The sequence below is a fragment of the Phodopus roborovskii genome, unplaced genomic scaffold (genome assembly GCF_943737965.1).
Source record: "Phodopus roborovskii unplaced genomic scaffold, PHOROB, whole genome shotgun sequence".
Lineage (NCBI taxonomy): Eukaryota > Metazoa > Chordata > Mammalia > Rodentia > Cricetidae > Phodopus > Phodopus roborovskii.
Genome location: NW_026126447.1, coordinates 28823877 through 28837658, shown reverse-complemented (window position 1 = coordinate 28837658; position 13782 = coordinate 28823877). Strand labels below are relative to the sequence as shown.

Below are 13782 nucleotides of genomic sequence, written 5' to 3'. Positions count from 1 at the left end.
AACTGAGAACAACAGAAATAGGCTATACTGTTCAGGAAGTCACACAGACTACTCTGATCAACAAACTCAAACTGAGGGAGGTTTTACATGCTTCATTCTAGAATTTTTGCTTTGGATAGTCTATGGCTCCTGTGGGAAACACTGACAAAGTGGCATGACTTCTTTTAAGTTGTATATATACACATGTATTTATACATACTATAATTTTATGTAAATTTAAAATAATACCATTCTTTAGACTTTGTCAAGAATCCTTAGTCTTATTTGTAAAGAAGTAATTTTTGGGCTCAGGAGGCAAAGCACTTGCCATACAAGAAAGACATGAAAAATGGTTGTTTGGAGTTCTAGCATTCTACTGGTAATCCCAACCTATGGGAGAGGAGGACAAGATCCCTGGAGCAAGCCAATTAGCTTGACTAGTCAAATCAGCATGCTGTGGGTTCCAATGAGAGACTCTGCCTCAATATATAAGGCAATGCATAACCAAGGAAGACACCCAACAACAGCTTCTACCTTCCAAAATCATGTCCCCATACATATAAAAATGTGTACATACATGTACAACACCTGCATTCATAAACACAACAAAGATTTCAGTCTCAGCTGAATATTTGTTACTGTACAATATAGAACACCTTCAACATTTTTCAGATGTCGATTATCAAAATTGATCAATACTTTCATTTTTTAATTGTCAGTGCTAAGTATATCTCATCACACACACACAAAAAATCTGTAGTTCAAAATAGCAGAAGTCTGTTTAATGCTATTTCTGAAGCTGAAAATACTATCCTATTCCCAAGTCAAACTACACTGAATGCATGTTTATGAAACTCAAATTATGAACTCAAATAACAACTTTTTTAAACCAAACATTTGAATAAAATATATTCCAAAAATACACTAATTGGACAAAATATACTGAGGAATAATTGTATTCAAAATATCAAAAGTCTTCATTTTCTGTAATTTAGTTCACTGTATTTCTTTATGGGCAGAAAGCTCAAAAGTAAGAACATACAGTAAGAACCCTGCAACCTGAAATTACCAACACACAGTGGTTTATAGTCCAAGGAACACCAAGGCAAGGTGTTCAAGATAGGGTTCACTAGCATTGTATAATGTGATGCAAGTTCAGTGTAAGTACATAGGATGTGTGCTCGGACCAGGGCTACAGTGAAATAAACACTGTATGAGAATGGCCAACACTGTTTTATATGTTGGGTTTTAAATGAATATGGTTATTGCATGTTCAAAAAAAAACTTCAGTGTATTATAAGGTTGCTGTCAAGAATTTAAATAGTTGGGCTATACCCAACCACCATGTAACAATGAGGAGATACCATTTTGTTATTTGTCCAGATAAGATCATTTAGACCAAACCACTAATAATTATGGGCCTGGATTGCTTTAAATATGATTTTTAAAAACTATCAATTGTAAACATTTTCCTAGTATACTGGCTCTAACAGGCAACTTTCCCTTACATGTAAATTAAGTAAAGATTTTCTATTTAATTTTTAGGTGAATTATGGAGAACTACTTTGGTTTTTAAAAGGGGCACATTCAGATAAATTTCAGAAAAATGGAACTGCTGTATACAGTAATCCAAAGAAATCTCCAAGTCAAAGCCAACACGGAGAAAGGTATTATTTTCCTTTTCTTAGGTATATCTCAGGCTATATTGCTGCAGTGAATTAAAATACTGTTACTGGCTGGTTTTGAAAGTTCAGAGTTTAAGATGAAAGATGCTTAAGCTTTGGTTTTCAGATGTAACTTTTTTATTCTTACATGGGGAAAAATAGAAAAGTACCTTGTAACCTCTCCTATAACAACATTTTTTTTTCTCATGAAGGCTCCAGTCTCATGACCTAAGGCTCTAGATTTTGAATTTGTGAAACATTTTGTCCATTTACCTAGACTTTTACAATGTTCATGATAGTGGAGGCATATTCACTAGAATAACATACTCAGTTCACAAACACTTGGTTTGTTTGTATATTCTGTGTGTGTGTGTGTGTGTGTGTGTGTGTCTCTCTCTCTCTCTCTCTCTCTCTCTCTCTCTCTCTCTCTCTCTCTTTCTCTCTCCCTTTGTCCTCCTTTCCCCTCTCCCTCCTCATACCCTCTCCCTCTCTCTTCTCTCTCCCCCTCAGCATAGAAAGTAATTCGCATTAATTTCATGTATTTATTACTGACAAAATGGCTGTTTTTGTGTTTATGTTTGAAAAAGAAAAATCTCATTACAAAATAACAAAGAATCATGTATGGTCTAGAACTCATCTATAAAGTATGAGCCTGAACGTACGTGATTAGGGAAGCCCTATATTATCAGAATTATCAAAATCAGTAAAATTTCTGCCTAATCATAAGCAAAAGAAATGACAGAAGTGTATGTGAGAGATATATTAGACATGAAGTAGAATTAAGTGTGATATTCTCTGTGCTTCCCAAGAACAGGGAGGGAGTTCAGATGTCAGGAACATGGGTTTCATTGCCAAAAGCCTGGCTTCATTGTCTTTACCACAGATAATTTATTCACCTCTTCTGTGCTTACAGTGCCCACTGAAAACAGAGATGCAAATAAACTTCCTTTCATTGATTTTTTATTCTTAATAAGGTCAAACATCAGTAAACATGTCTTCCTTTTTCTGGATATCTTTTATCTTAGATTTAAAAGTGTGTATGTGTGTGCTTGCATGTGTGTGTGTGTGTGTGTGCATACGTATATGAGCATATTTATACTTGTGTGAATATAGGTTAGGAAACTAAAAGGCATAATGAAAGAGAACTAAAAAATAGAAGAAAAGAAAGAACAATGAAAGCAAGATTTGGAGCCCACTTTTGGAGAAGGAAAGGAATGAGTGAGAGGTATGCATAGGATAATGGGACATGAAGAAGAGGGTGATTGAGAGCAAAGTATAATGAGATGTGTTTGTGAAACTGTCCTATTGAAATGCTTGGTATTGTATTCTGACACAAAAAAATAATTTTATAAATAAGTAACAGAGGCAGGAGGATAACTCTGTTCCATGTAAGCCTTTCCTAACAGCAAGTTCAAGGCATGCTCAGGGATGAAGTGGCATTGTATTATAAAACACCCGAAAGTAAAATAAAATAAAATAAATGGGCAAGTACAAAGTTCTTTAGAACAGTGCCTTGTACATATTTTGATTGTTTGTTTGTTTGTTTCTCTTTTCCATTTTGAAATAGGACTACTTTATAGTCAGGTACTGTAGCACTGGGGACCCAGCCTAGACCCAGGCAGTAGAGTTGATTCTGTTCTAGAAACTCCCACAAGAGTTGTCACCAGGAAAATCAGGGTTTACCCTTTGGGTTCTTAGTCTCATTAATAAAATAATTTATGAAAGAACTCAGAAGAACTCTCAAAGACAATTTTATTAGAAATAAAACACAAGACAGGCAAGTTGTAAATCTTGGAAGCTGCCCCACCAGGCAAGGGAGATGAAGAGGAAGAGAGGGAGTCATGACACTGTGACATCTGAGCAAAGAGGTCAGACATATGGCAGACAGGCAGCTGCATGACTGTGGGAGTGGGGATTTAGAGAAAAAACAATGAACACCAAAGGGTTGTGGAAGTCATACTTAGAAAAGAAATAAAAAGAAGGAAGTCAAGTTAAATGCTTTCCCGAGTAACACACAGCAGTGGAAAGACTTAATGAAATTACATGGCTTTGTCTCAGCAAGTGACTGCACCAGGGGGTGGGGTGGAAAAGCACATTGTCTCACTTCTTTAGCTTATTGTGAACTTGATTTCTTTGGGGTGGTCCCTTGACCAGTACATTCCACATAGCACCTCCCCAGTCAGCAAGGACCAAAGCTCCATGAATCTAGAACCTTAGCAACTGGTGTGGAAAGAAGGGAGGGAGGAAAACTTGTAATTCAAATCAGAAACTCAGATATCTGACTGGAAGAATCTACACACCACTGAAAGGAACCATGTACATGTGGATATGATGTGTGGATGCCTCAGCTTCTGTCTGAGCAGGTGGCACTTCACTTCATGGGTGTAAATCAGTTTGAACTTCACAGTGTGGTTATAATGGATCAGGTGGAAGAAATGAATTTGTATATAAAGGGTTCATGAAACAAATCAACATAACATTTTAGTGCCCAGCTACTGCTACCATTCACCTATTATTTCAAGAAGAAATAACCAGACATGACTGTCTTGATAATTATATATTCACATTTCAGACTTTAAGTAAATATTATTCACAAACATTAGGTCTTCCAGACATAAAGAAGAAGGTTAGAAAGCATGCAATACATCTGCCCAGTAGAGGATTTCCTGTGTAAATTTCCCAATACAACATGGCAGCATCTGTTTGGCTTTGCTTGTGGCAATCAGCAGTTTGGAAAGCTATTTGCAATTAACAGAATAACAAACAGGAAGATTAAGTAGGTCAAGAACATCATTTACTATTTGTTTCTTTTTCCTCTCAAATGAGAAAAGAGAGCTAGAAGACACTTTAGGTGCCGAGATTTATGTGAGAACCCAGCTGGGTTGTGTCTCCTGAGAAGAAAACCTATAGTTCGTTTCTCTAAAAATGGGGTATGTCAATCTATTAAAATTGCACATGAAGCCCATTTTCAGGTTATTAAGATTTAGGTGAATCACAGGGAATAGCTGAACTGAGAAGCACAACATGAAAACACAGAGACTTTTAGCATGCCATCTTTTTCATAGTCTTTTATTTATCTCTCTGTGCAGCACACCACCTCAAGGTCCTGCCTTACTGTCTGAAGTGAACAAGAGCTTGCTGGATATTTTGAAGATGGCACTAAGAACATGCCAAGGCAAATTCAACATAGAAAACCTCAACCTAAGCCTTCGCAAAGAAGATCAGTCCTTCTCTGGCTGCCTTCCCCTGCCCAAGGTAACTAAAATTAGATTTCAGATTTGTCAAGGGTCAACAGAACTACTGCAGAACATTGAGTCTATATTAGCAACAGGCACAACTATAGTTTGTGTTCTCCCTGTGGATTAAATTACTCAAATGTTTTGTTAGTGCTTTGTGTGTGTGTGTGTATGTGTGTGTGTGTGTGTGTGTGTGTGTGTGTGTGTGGTTAAGAAGAGACAAACAAAATAGATGAGAGGGTTTTTTTCTTAATGTGCAGAATTGGTCCAGCAATTATTTACATTGTGCTACATCATTTAATGATAATAATAGAAAATATAATAATATCAATGGAAACAATTGCTTTTCAAGGCCAAATTCATTTCTCACATCCTCTCTCAGCTTCTACTGGGGCCAGCATGTGGCATCTCATGCCTTGGGAAGACCATATTTTAGGATTGATGTAATTTATTGTGGATAGAGCTCAGCATGCTGATTTGAGACAGTAATTACCAGTGCAGATGTGTTTCATGGAAGAGGACCCAGAGCCATATTAATTCATGAAGCTTCCCTAGCCAAATAAACTGATGTCTCAAAGCTACATTGGAAAGAGTTGGAATGATGATTGCTGCTATTACTATAACTGCATTGATAATAGCACAGCTTCACACTCCTTAATTTTACTAGGAGCTAATCACTGTGTTAAATTCTTAACTGACATCATTTCTCACATAATATCAACAAAGTTGCCTCTTTACACAACATCATGAAATATAGGTAGGTGTTGTTGCTGTCCTTTCATAAGTGAAATAAATTCTGAAGTTTGAAAAAGGCAATTGAATTAATTCCTGGCCACAAGTACCAAGGGGGCAGAGTCAAGATTCTAATCTTAGAAAATGCTGGAAATTTGTGAGCCAAGGGACTCAATCAATAGGCAATGTTCAGAGGTTTTTACTGATAACACTACACAAAAGATAGAAATTACAGCATTAGGGAAAGGTTGGAAAGTATATGGGTCTATCAGACACATCACCACATATCTTTCATTCTGGGTATGCAAGGGTTAAAACTGAGGGCTTCAGATTAGTTCCTGATGTTTACTAAGAAAAGCAAAGATACAATACAGTACAGGTGAGTTCTTATTCCCAAACAAAAACTACCTTTCTCTGGGACTCCGTTTATGCAGCTGGCATCCAATGCAAGGCTTATGCTAATATCTGTGTGTGCCTGTACCTGTGTACATGTGTACTGTATACACAAACATGTTTTAGTAGAAAAATAATGATGCAGGGCAGTCTGAACCTCATGACTTGCCTGTTTTGTGTTCATGAAAAGAATAAGAATAGACCAAGAAACAGCAGTTCTTTGTTAGATTGGAAACCATGTAATGCCACTGGCAAAGCCTAGTGTTCTCAGATGTTATGCATAGACTATTACACAAATAACTTGAAAATTAAAATACATTTGCTTAATCTCTTTTGGTCTCAGATTTTCATCTGGAAAACTTCAGTTCCAAGTAGCACCTAGTTTAACTATTATGAAGATTAAATGAGACTAAGTATTTGAAAGTATTTGTGTACAACCCGATATACAAGGTCCAAATAAATTTTATTACACACACACACACACACACACACACACACACACACACACGCACACACTAGTTTCCTGAGGTCTTTGTCCTGTAGCCAGATGATACAACATTAAACACTGGTTATCATAGACTCTTTAAGTGTTCTTGTCTACAGCTGGACTGAAATCTTAACTTTGTGGTTCAGATCCAAGGAAACAGGGTATATTTTCCTTAAAGCTAGTCTGTCTTTCATGAGCCATCTGGCATCTCTTAAGACATCTGGAACTTACTCAAAGAATAATACAGTTCTGGGAGGCATGTTAAATAGAGTTTCCTCAGAATGTGAAGCAAATTAAGGCCCAAGGGATATTTGATACAGGAAGCAACAGGGTGCAGCCACACCACAACTTCCTTGTTCCTGGATCCTCAGTTGAGAGCAGACTATAAAGACTAGAAGCATTGAAAATTTGAAACTATACATCTTAACTTTCTTAAAAGTGTAGAAAAGAGAACCATGAACCTTCTTAGGTAGTCCATGACAGCTATGCACTGCCTCTTACCAGAAAAACAAGCATTAACTAAGGATAAAGTGGGAATAAAAACACCAAAAACTCTCAATTCAAAGGGTTTGCAGACCACCTACAAAACTAAACATTGTCAAATATAATCTTCAGATCTTGTCACCCACATCAATTGAATTTTTGAGCCATCACAAGAAAATAGTATGGAAAAAATTTAATATCAGTCAACTTTATCTATGAACCCCTCATCTTGTCTTGCACATCTTTGCTACAATGATGACTTAATAAGACTGCAAAATTAATGTGGATCCTCTGTTTTTCTTTATTAACTGATCCACTGTCTTAGTTACTCTGCTTGTAGAAGTGATAAAAAAAAATACCCTAGCAAAATCAAGGAAAGACGGGCTGATTTTGGCTCACAGTTAGAGGGTACAGACCATAATGACAGGTAAGTTACAGCAACAAGAGCTTGAGGTAGCCAGTTATACTGCACCCATCATCATCCATGGTCAAGAAGTAGAGAATCATGTGAAAGCTTGTCCTCAGCTCACTTTCTTTTATAGATTCAAGGATCCCACTCAGACAATTGTGCTACTCACAATGATGAGGTCTTCCCACCTCATTTAATCTACTGAAGATAATCTCTCAGTTATCCTTTGAGAACCATCCCTCTGGATACTCTAGATCTCGTCATGTTGACAATTAGCTATCACATTCATCAGAACTGTACAAACTCCGAGCTTGAGCTTGTAGCCTCAGTTCAACACTTTAAAGAACTTCTAAAATTCCTCTTTGCATTTTTGCTAGGATGTTAGATTCCCCAGCCACTTTCTACAGTTTCTCAGTCATACTTTTCATATTTCATTCTTTCTGTATCTCTGGGCTAAAACAGTCCAAAAATTTCTACTATGTCTGCATTGTTCTCTACCTTCAATGCAACAGCCATATTTCTGACCAGTATTATTTAACTGACTTTCACTTTTGAATACATTAATCACTGTGTGTTCTAGGTACCAACCCCAATTATTTCAATTTCCTGGTTTACCAGGAAGTTAAGGAAAGACAAATGCCATCAAAATTCTGTGACAAAGGTAGGGATAGCCATTACTAGAACATAAAACTAGACACCAATGTAACTTATGTAAAAGTGGTCCCAAAAGCATCTGTAAATATGCTTGGTCAGCATGTACATTTGACACAGAACAGAATAAGGACTGAGAGAGAAAATGACCATTGAAAAGAATAATTTCAAGTCAACTATAGAATAAAAAGTATGATCCTGTGTATGAAGAATCTTTCCAAAGAGTTTATATTTTATTCTGTGAAACCATTGTAACCACCAAAGCATTTTAAATGTGCAAATAACATGATCACATTTGAGCTTTCAGAGGGACATTTTAATATAATTTGGAGAATTTTTCAAACAAGCAAACCTGAAAAGAGAGCCTTGTAGGAAGCTTCACAAGTACTACAGAAAGCAATGATGCTGCTTCAAGTGAGACACTAACAGGAAGCATAGAGACACTAGGATAGACAAAGAAGACAAAGAAGGCTTTAGTGTGTCATTGAATGTGGACCAAAATTAGCTCCAAATTCACCAACTTGTTGGATGACAATGCTATTTACCAAGATAAGAAACTAAACAAGAGTAATATGAAGGAGTTCATTAAGGGCTGATGGACTGAGTTTTGAACTTGTTTGTCTGGGTAGTAAGACTGAAATTGCATGACGATTTGAGAACCTTCAAGATGGATTGGACATCATGGGAGCAGTTTAGACCACCCCAGAACATAGAGGAAAACTGAGACAGCAAGCAGATTGAAGAAGGCACTCTATAAGAAGTGGTAGCCAAGAGAAGCCAATAAAAAAGATTAAATATGATCAAAGGAAATATGGGAGCATCAAGAAAGAAATGAAAGAGAGTTTGGAAGTACAGAGTATGGCCATTCAGTTCCATGCTGCAATAGACTAAATCTGTTAACTGGAAACCCATAGAGATTCCTTGTTACTGGTGATAATGGTTGAGTCAAGTAATAGTGTAAAACAAAATTCATGGGGAAAAAAAATCATGATGGAACCTGTGGCAACGTACCAACTTTCAAGAGACATTGTTAACATAATGTCTTTGTCAATGCTAAATATTATAGTTTATTGACTTACTTTAAAAAAAATTATTTACTACTAATTGAAACCATTTCCTCATTGAGAGAAGAAGAATAAACACTTCTTACTAAGGATGATCAGCATGAATATTTATTATTTGAAATATCTTAATGATAATCCTGAGTAACACTGTCTTAATTAATTTTTCTGGTACATATTTCCATTGCTTCTTATAACTGTCAGTTTTTGCATCCATCAATCAGTCTGTGTCTAGGTACTATGATGTACTCTTTTTAATCTGCTATTCATTTAAGCCTACAACAAAACTGGATATTTCCAGAATGATCTATTTTCAGAATAGACTTTCAATATAGGTGTCCAAAAACACATGAGTATGCTCTAATCACGAGGATAATCAGTTCTTACTTATTAAATAAAAATGACAAAACATGTGATCGGTTTCTATATCTCTTTGCTTTTTTGCTAACCCCTCCCCACACACATCCCACTAGCATTCATCTTTTACTTGGATCCTTTATTTTCCAAGACTGCTAAGCAACAATTGTAAGAAAATAAATAATTAAAGGACCATCTCACCCTGGAAAAGACACTATCTCACAAGGAAGCTCAGAAAGCAATAGGTTTGCTGTCCTGCCAGGAAAAGGCATAAAACTATAGCAAAATAGGCAACAACAAAATACCATTCAAAGTAGCACTGGATTTTTTTTCTTTTATTATTTATATCTTCTTGCGAGCATTCTCCTTGACTTCTTATGCTTTTGGTAAACTCTGTTTTGTTTGTTGTTTTTTAATGTTTCAAAATTATCTGTTTTTAATTTCTTCCACAATTCCCTCTGAGTCTAAGTTCTCTACCCCTAGAAAGTAGAGGGCAAGTTTGAAAACCTCAGAAAGACTAGTAAAGATGAGCATTTGGCCTCTGCTTGCTTGTTTGCCTACTATGTGCTGAGAATGTTCCCAAGACCTTGTCTGAACTAAGAAAATATTACAGAGTTAATCCCTTGACACTGTTTTAAAATGTAGATTCCATTATTGTTTGGCTGAGCTTATACTAACAGATTCGTAGACAATTGCTATCCAAAAGAAGATAGCACTCGATGTTGAGCTACCCAGGGAGGACACTTTGTGGTATAGGACAAAAATGGGAAGGTGGACAAGAACCTGTTACTGTTTCTTGTGGAATGAATGAGCAAATCAAGGTAGGCAAGCTCAAGATTAGCTAGTTTGAATAACTCCATTGAACCCTGGAAATTTGGAGGCTGTCCCTGGTTTCCTGGTCCCTTGTCCCAGGATGAAAAGTCCAAAGAGTGATGGAGTCCTGGGAGTATTTCTAAGGGCTTTTGTCTAATTAGATTGCTCACATTCAGCTGAGCTTTCTACTCTCTATGGTAATTAGCTAAGCTAAGAAGGGCAAGATTGTAATGGTTAGTGTTAATTGTAAATTTGATAGAATCTACAGTTTGGGAGATGGGCTTTTTGCCAGGTCCCCTAAGATTATCATGGTTCTGTTAATTGGTGAAGGAAGATCTTCCTTAACTGTAGGTGAGACCCCTCCCTGGACTGGGGATTCCAGACTACAGAAAATACAGGAGAGCAAGCTAAGCACTAGTGTGTGTTTCTCACTCTTTGCTCTGTGACGACGGATGCAATCTGACCAGCTGTCTTGCAGCCACCATGATGGACTAAAGCTTGACCTGTTGGTTTAAACCCCTTATCCATTAAATTGCTTTTGTCAGACTAATTTCTCAGAACAACTAGAAAAGAAACTAGGACAATGGCATTAACTATGAATGCAACAACTTGTCTTTATAAACTGAAGTACATGATACAAAATGTCTTACAATTTATCAACATGAAGAAAGACAGATCCTTTCTAGGCCTTAAGTACTCATGAGCTGACAAAAATGTAAGATCAATAATAGAAAACCTAGTTGCTTCTGAAAAATTGCACCTGTCTTTCAACTAAATAGAAGTTTGTTACCCATAAGCACTGAGCTGAAAAGGCTTGTGCTGAAGGATTCCTCGATGAGAGAATCTGCTCCTGAGCAATAGCTCCTTGTCAAAATCATATGGGCTATAATAGTGAGAAGAAACCCAAACATGTGTTCCATTTTACTAAAGTTTCAACTCCTTTCTAATTTCTAGGTCAGAGCTATATGTGGCAAGCATGGATTGTATCTAACCTTGACCCTGCTGGAAACATTGCTTAACCACCAAGATTTGGGTTATCAAGGTGAAATAAAGTAAGTTGAATTTTGAGGGTTGTGCCCCACCAAAACAAAAATGTGGTAAGGCCCGAACTCTCAATATGATGATTCTGGGACTGAGGTCTTGGAAGGTCATATTTAGATGTAGCTGGACCACCCTGATAGAAGTAGTATCTTTCCAAGAAAATAAGACGCAAAAACTTCCTTCTGCTCTCTACCATAGAAACACACAGTAAGAAGGTCAGGACTACCTCCAAGCCAAAACTATACCTTTTTGTCATTTCAGAATGATGAGAAAAAGATAATGTCTGATGTTAAACACATTGGCCACTATGCTGTGCTATTTGTGGAACTATGAAATCTCCTTATCCCTATTGTCTTCTAATAGGATGCCAAACACAGAGATTTGCTTTTAGAGAACAAGTTTCCTGTGGGAACCAATCAATTCCAATTGCTTGATAGCTAGGCTAAAGAATGTTTTATTGAGATCAAAGGGATTTGGCAAAATGGCCCAGTTGGTAAAGGCCTTTACTGCCAAGCCTGATGTCCTGATGTCCACCCCTCATAGAGGGAAAGACTCCAACATGGTAGAATGAAAGAGCCTGCTCTCAAAAGTTACCATCTGACTTCCACGCTTGCATGCACATATACACTAAGTAAATGTATTTTTTTAAATATTTAAGACAAAAAGTTCTCAGAAGTCATAGAAAAACAAATCAAGAAACCACTCCTTTCAGCCCATAGGTACTACCATGGCCTTTACTTGTCATTCCTCCTGAAACAGCTAAATAATAGGACAAAACAGATGTAATATATTTGCAGAGGTTGAAGATCAAGTATTGTCATCAAACAATGATTATTAAGAGAGAAAAGCAATGAGATTGGTTTAACTTGTTGCAAAGGAATGAGGAAAGCCAATAGGCTAGAATCTTCAAATAGTTTGAATAAGGTACAGTAGGAGGTTAGGAAGAGCAAGGAAGATATAGCATACCTTACTAAGAGTATAGGACATATGACCTCAAGAATGTCCTCTGGAGATGTTAAAGAGTTGTCTTCAAGGTTATTTTATAGGTACTGGCTTATGTATGAAATTAGGAAACTGCTCAACAGCACTGAAAAGGAAAACACAGAAAACCTCTTAGCTTAGGCCTCACACAGTTTGTGTGGGCTATACTAATTACAGTATTTGGAATTCTAACCCTCACTCCTTCCCCTTTACCTGCTTTCCTTTTGTTTTCTCTATGGGCCTCCCAATTTATTTTAAATTTTTCACATAAATGTATGTTCTACACTGAGCATAAAACTCCCTTAACCTTCAATAAGTGAAATAACATTGATTTAACATTCATTGCCATATTGTGCTAAATAGTAAACTACAGTACCATAACACAAGTAGATTCTTTATTCTATATCCCAAATGTCTAAAGCAGTAGATATTACGATGATGTATGCTATGTTCGTGAACTGAACTAGGAGACAAGTTATCTCAAAATAGTTCATTGTCAAACTGAACAGTGCCTTTTCCAACCATCTCCACAAAAATCAGGTTCATGGTACTAAATGTTCCAATAGCACCTAGTTACTTTATTTCCTAGCACTCTTTAAAGTCTTGGCTTTATGTGTGTGTTTTCTTAATTGATGTCTATAAAGTAATCACCCTGTAACAGGAAACAGCTGTTTTCCTCATGCTAAATGGTCACAGCATCTGACCTATAATGGGCTCAATGTAGGTACATAGTGCCTATGCAATGAGCTTGATGATTCATTGACTTAAAAATCATTTGCCAAGAACCAGCAGTATACCATTATTCTGGACACGGTGAGTACAGCTATGAGAAAAACAAAGCCCCTTCCTCATGAAGGTATATTCTAGTTGCAATGAGAAATCAATTTAAAGTATATGATATAGCCAAGTGGTGGTGGCACACATCTTTAATTCTAGCACTTGGGAGGCAGGTGCAGGCAGATCTCTATAAGTTCTGGTCTACAGAGTAAGTTCTAGGACAGCCAGGAATTCAGAGTAGCCCTTTATCAATAGATGGATGGATAGATAGATAGATAGATAGATAGATAGATAGATAGATAGATAGCACAAGGTCATAGGAGCAATAAGGAAACAAAGTAGGTGAAGGTTTTGCGAAGAGCAGTGAATTAAGTAAATGAGTTTGAGTCCAACCCTGTAGATGAATTTGCACATGTGCATTTCCTTAGAGATGTTTATACCACAAACAAAGCAGAAAAACAAGTTAAGTATGACTAGAAACCAAAAGGAGATTCTCAAAATGGCTCTAGTATAAAGGAAAAAAATCAAGCACCAAGATTCATATTATACATAGGACACAGTAAAGCCTCCACTGATATTTTTGATTAATGACTAATTCAGAACCAGTGTTGCAGGGATTGGGAATATAAGAGCATATACTTGCTTTTTTTTTTTGACCTTAGATATTCTAGGATTTCAAAACCATGAGAGTGAAAGAAAAATGTGATTATAAGAGATA

At 36.7% G+C, this 13782-nt stretch overlaps 1 protein-coding gene across 1 annotated transcript in view; it reads left to right on the top strand.

Moving 5' to 3' along the window:
• The window catches only part of CUNH1orf87 (chromosome unknown C1orf87 homolog), a 68677-nt gene that overhangs the window by 34416 nt on the left and 20479 nt on the right, over positions 1 to 13782 (top strand). Inside the window, exons 5-7 of the mRNA XM_051188004.1 lie at positions 1525 to 1646; positions 4733 to 4898; positions 11220 to 11317. Coding sequence (XP_051043961.1) covers positions 1525 to 1646; positions 4733 to 4898; positions 11220 to 11317 — 386 coding nt within the window. The remainder of the gene's footprint in view (positions 1 to 1524; positions 1647 to 4732; positions 4899 to 11219; positions 11318 to 13782) is intronic.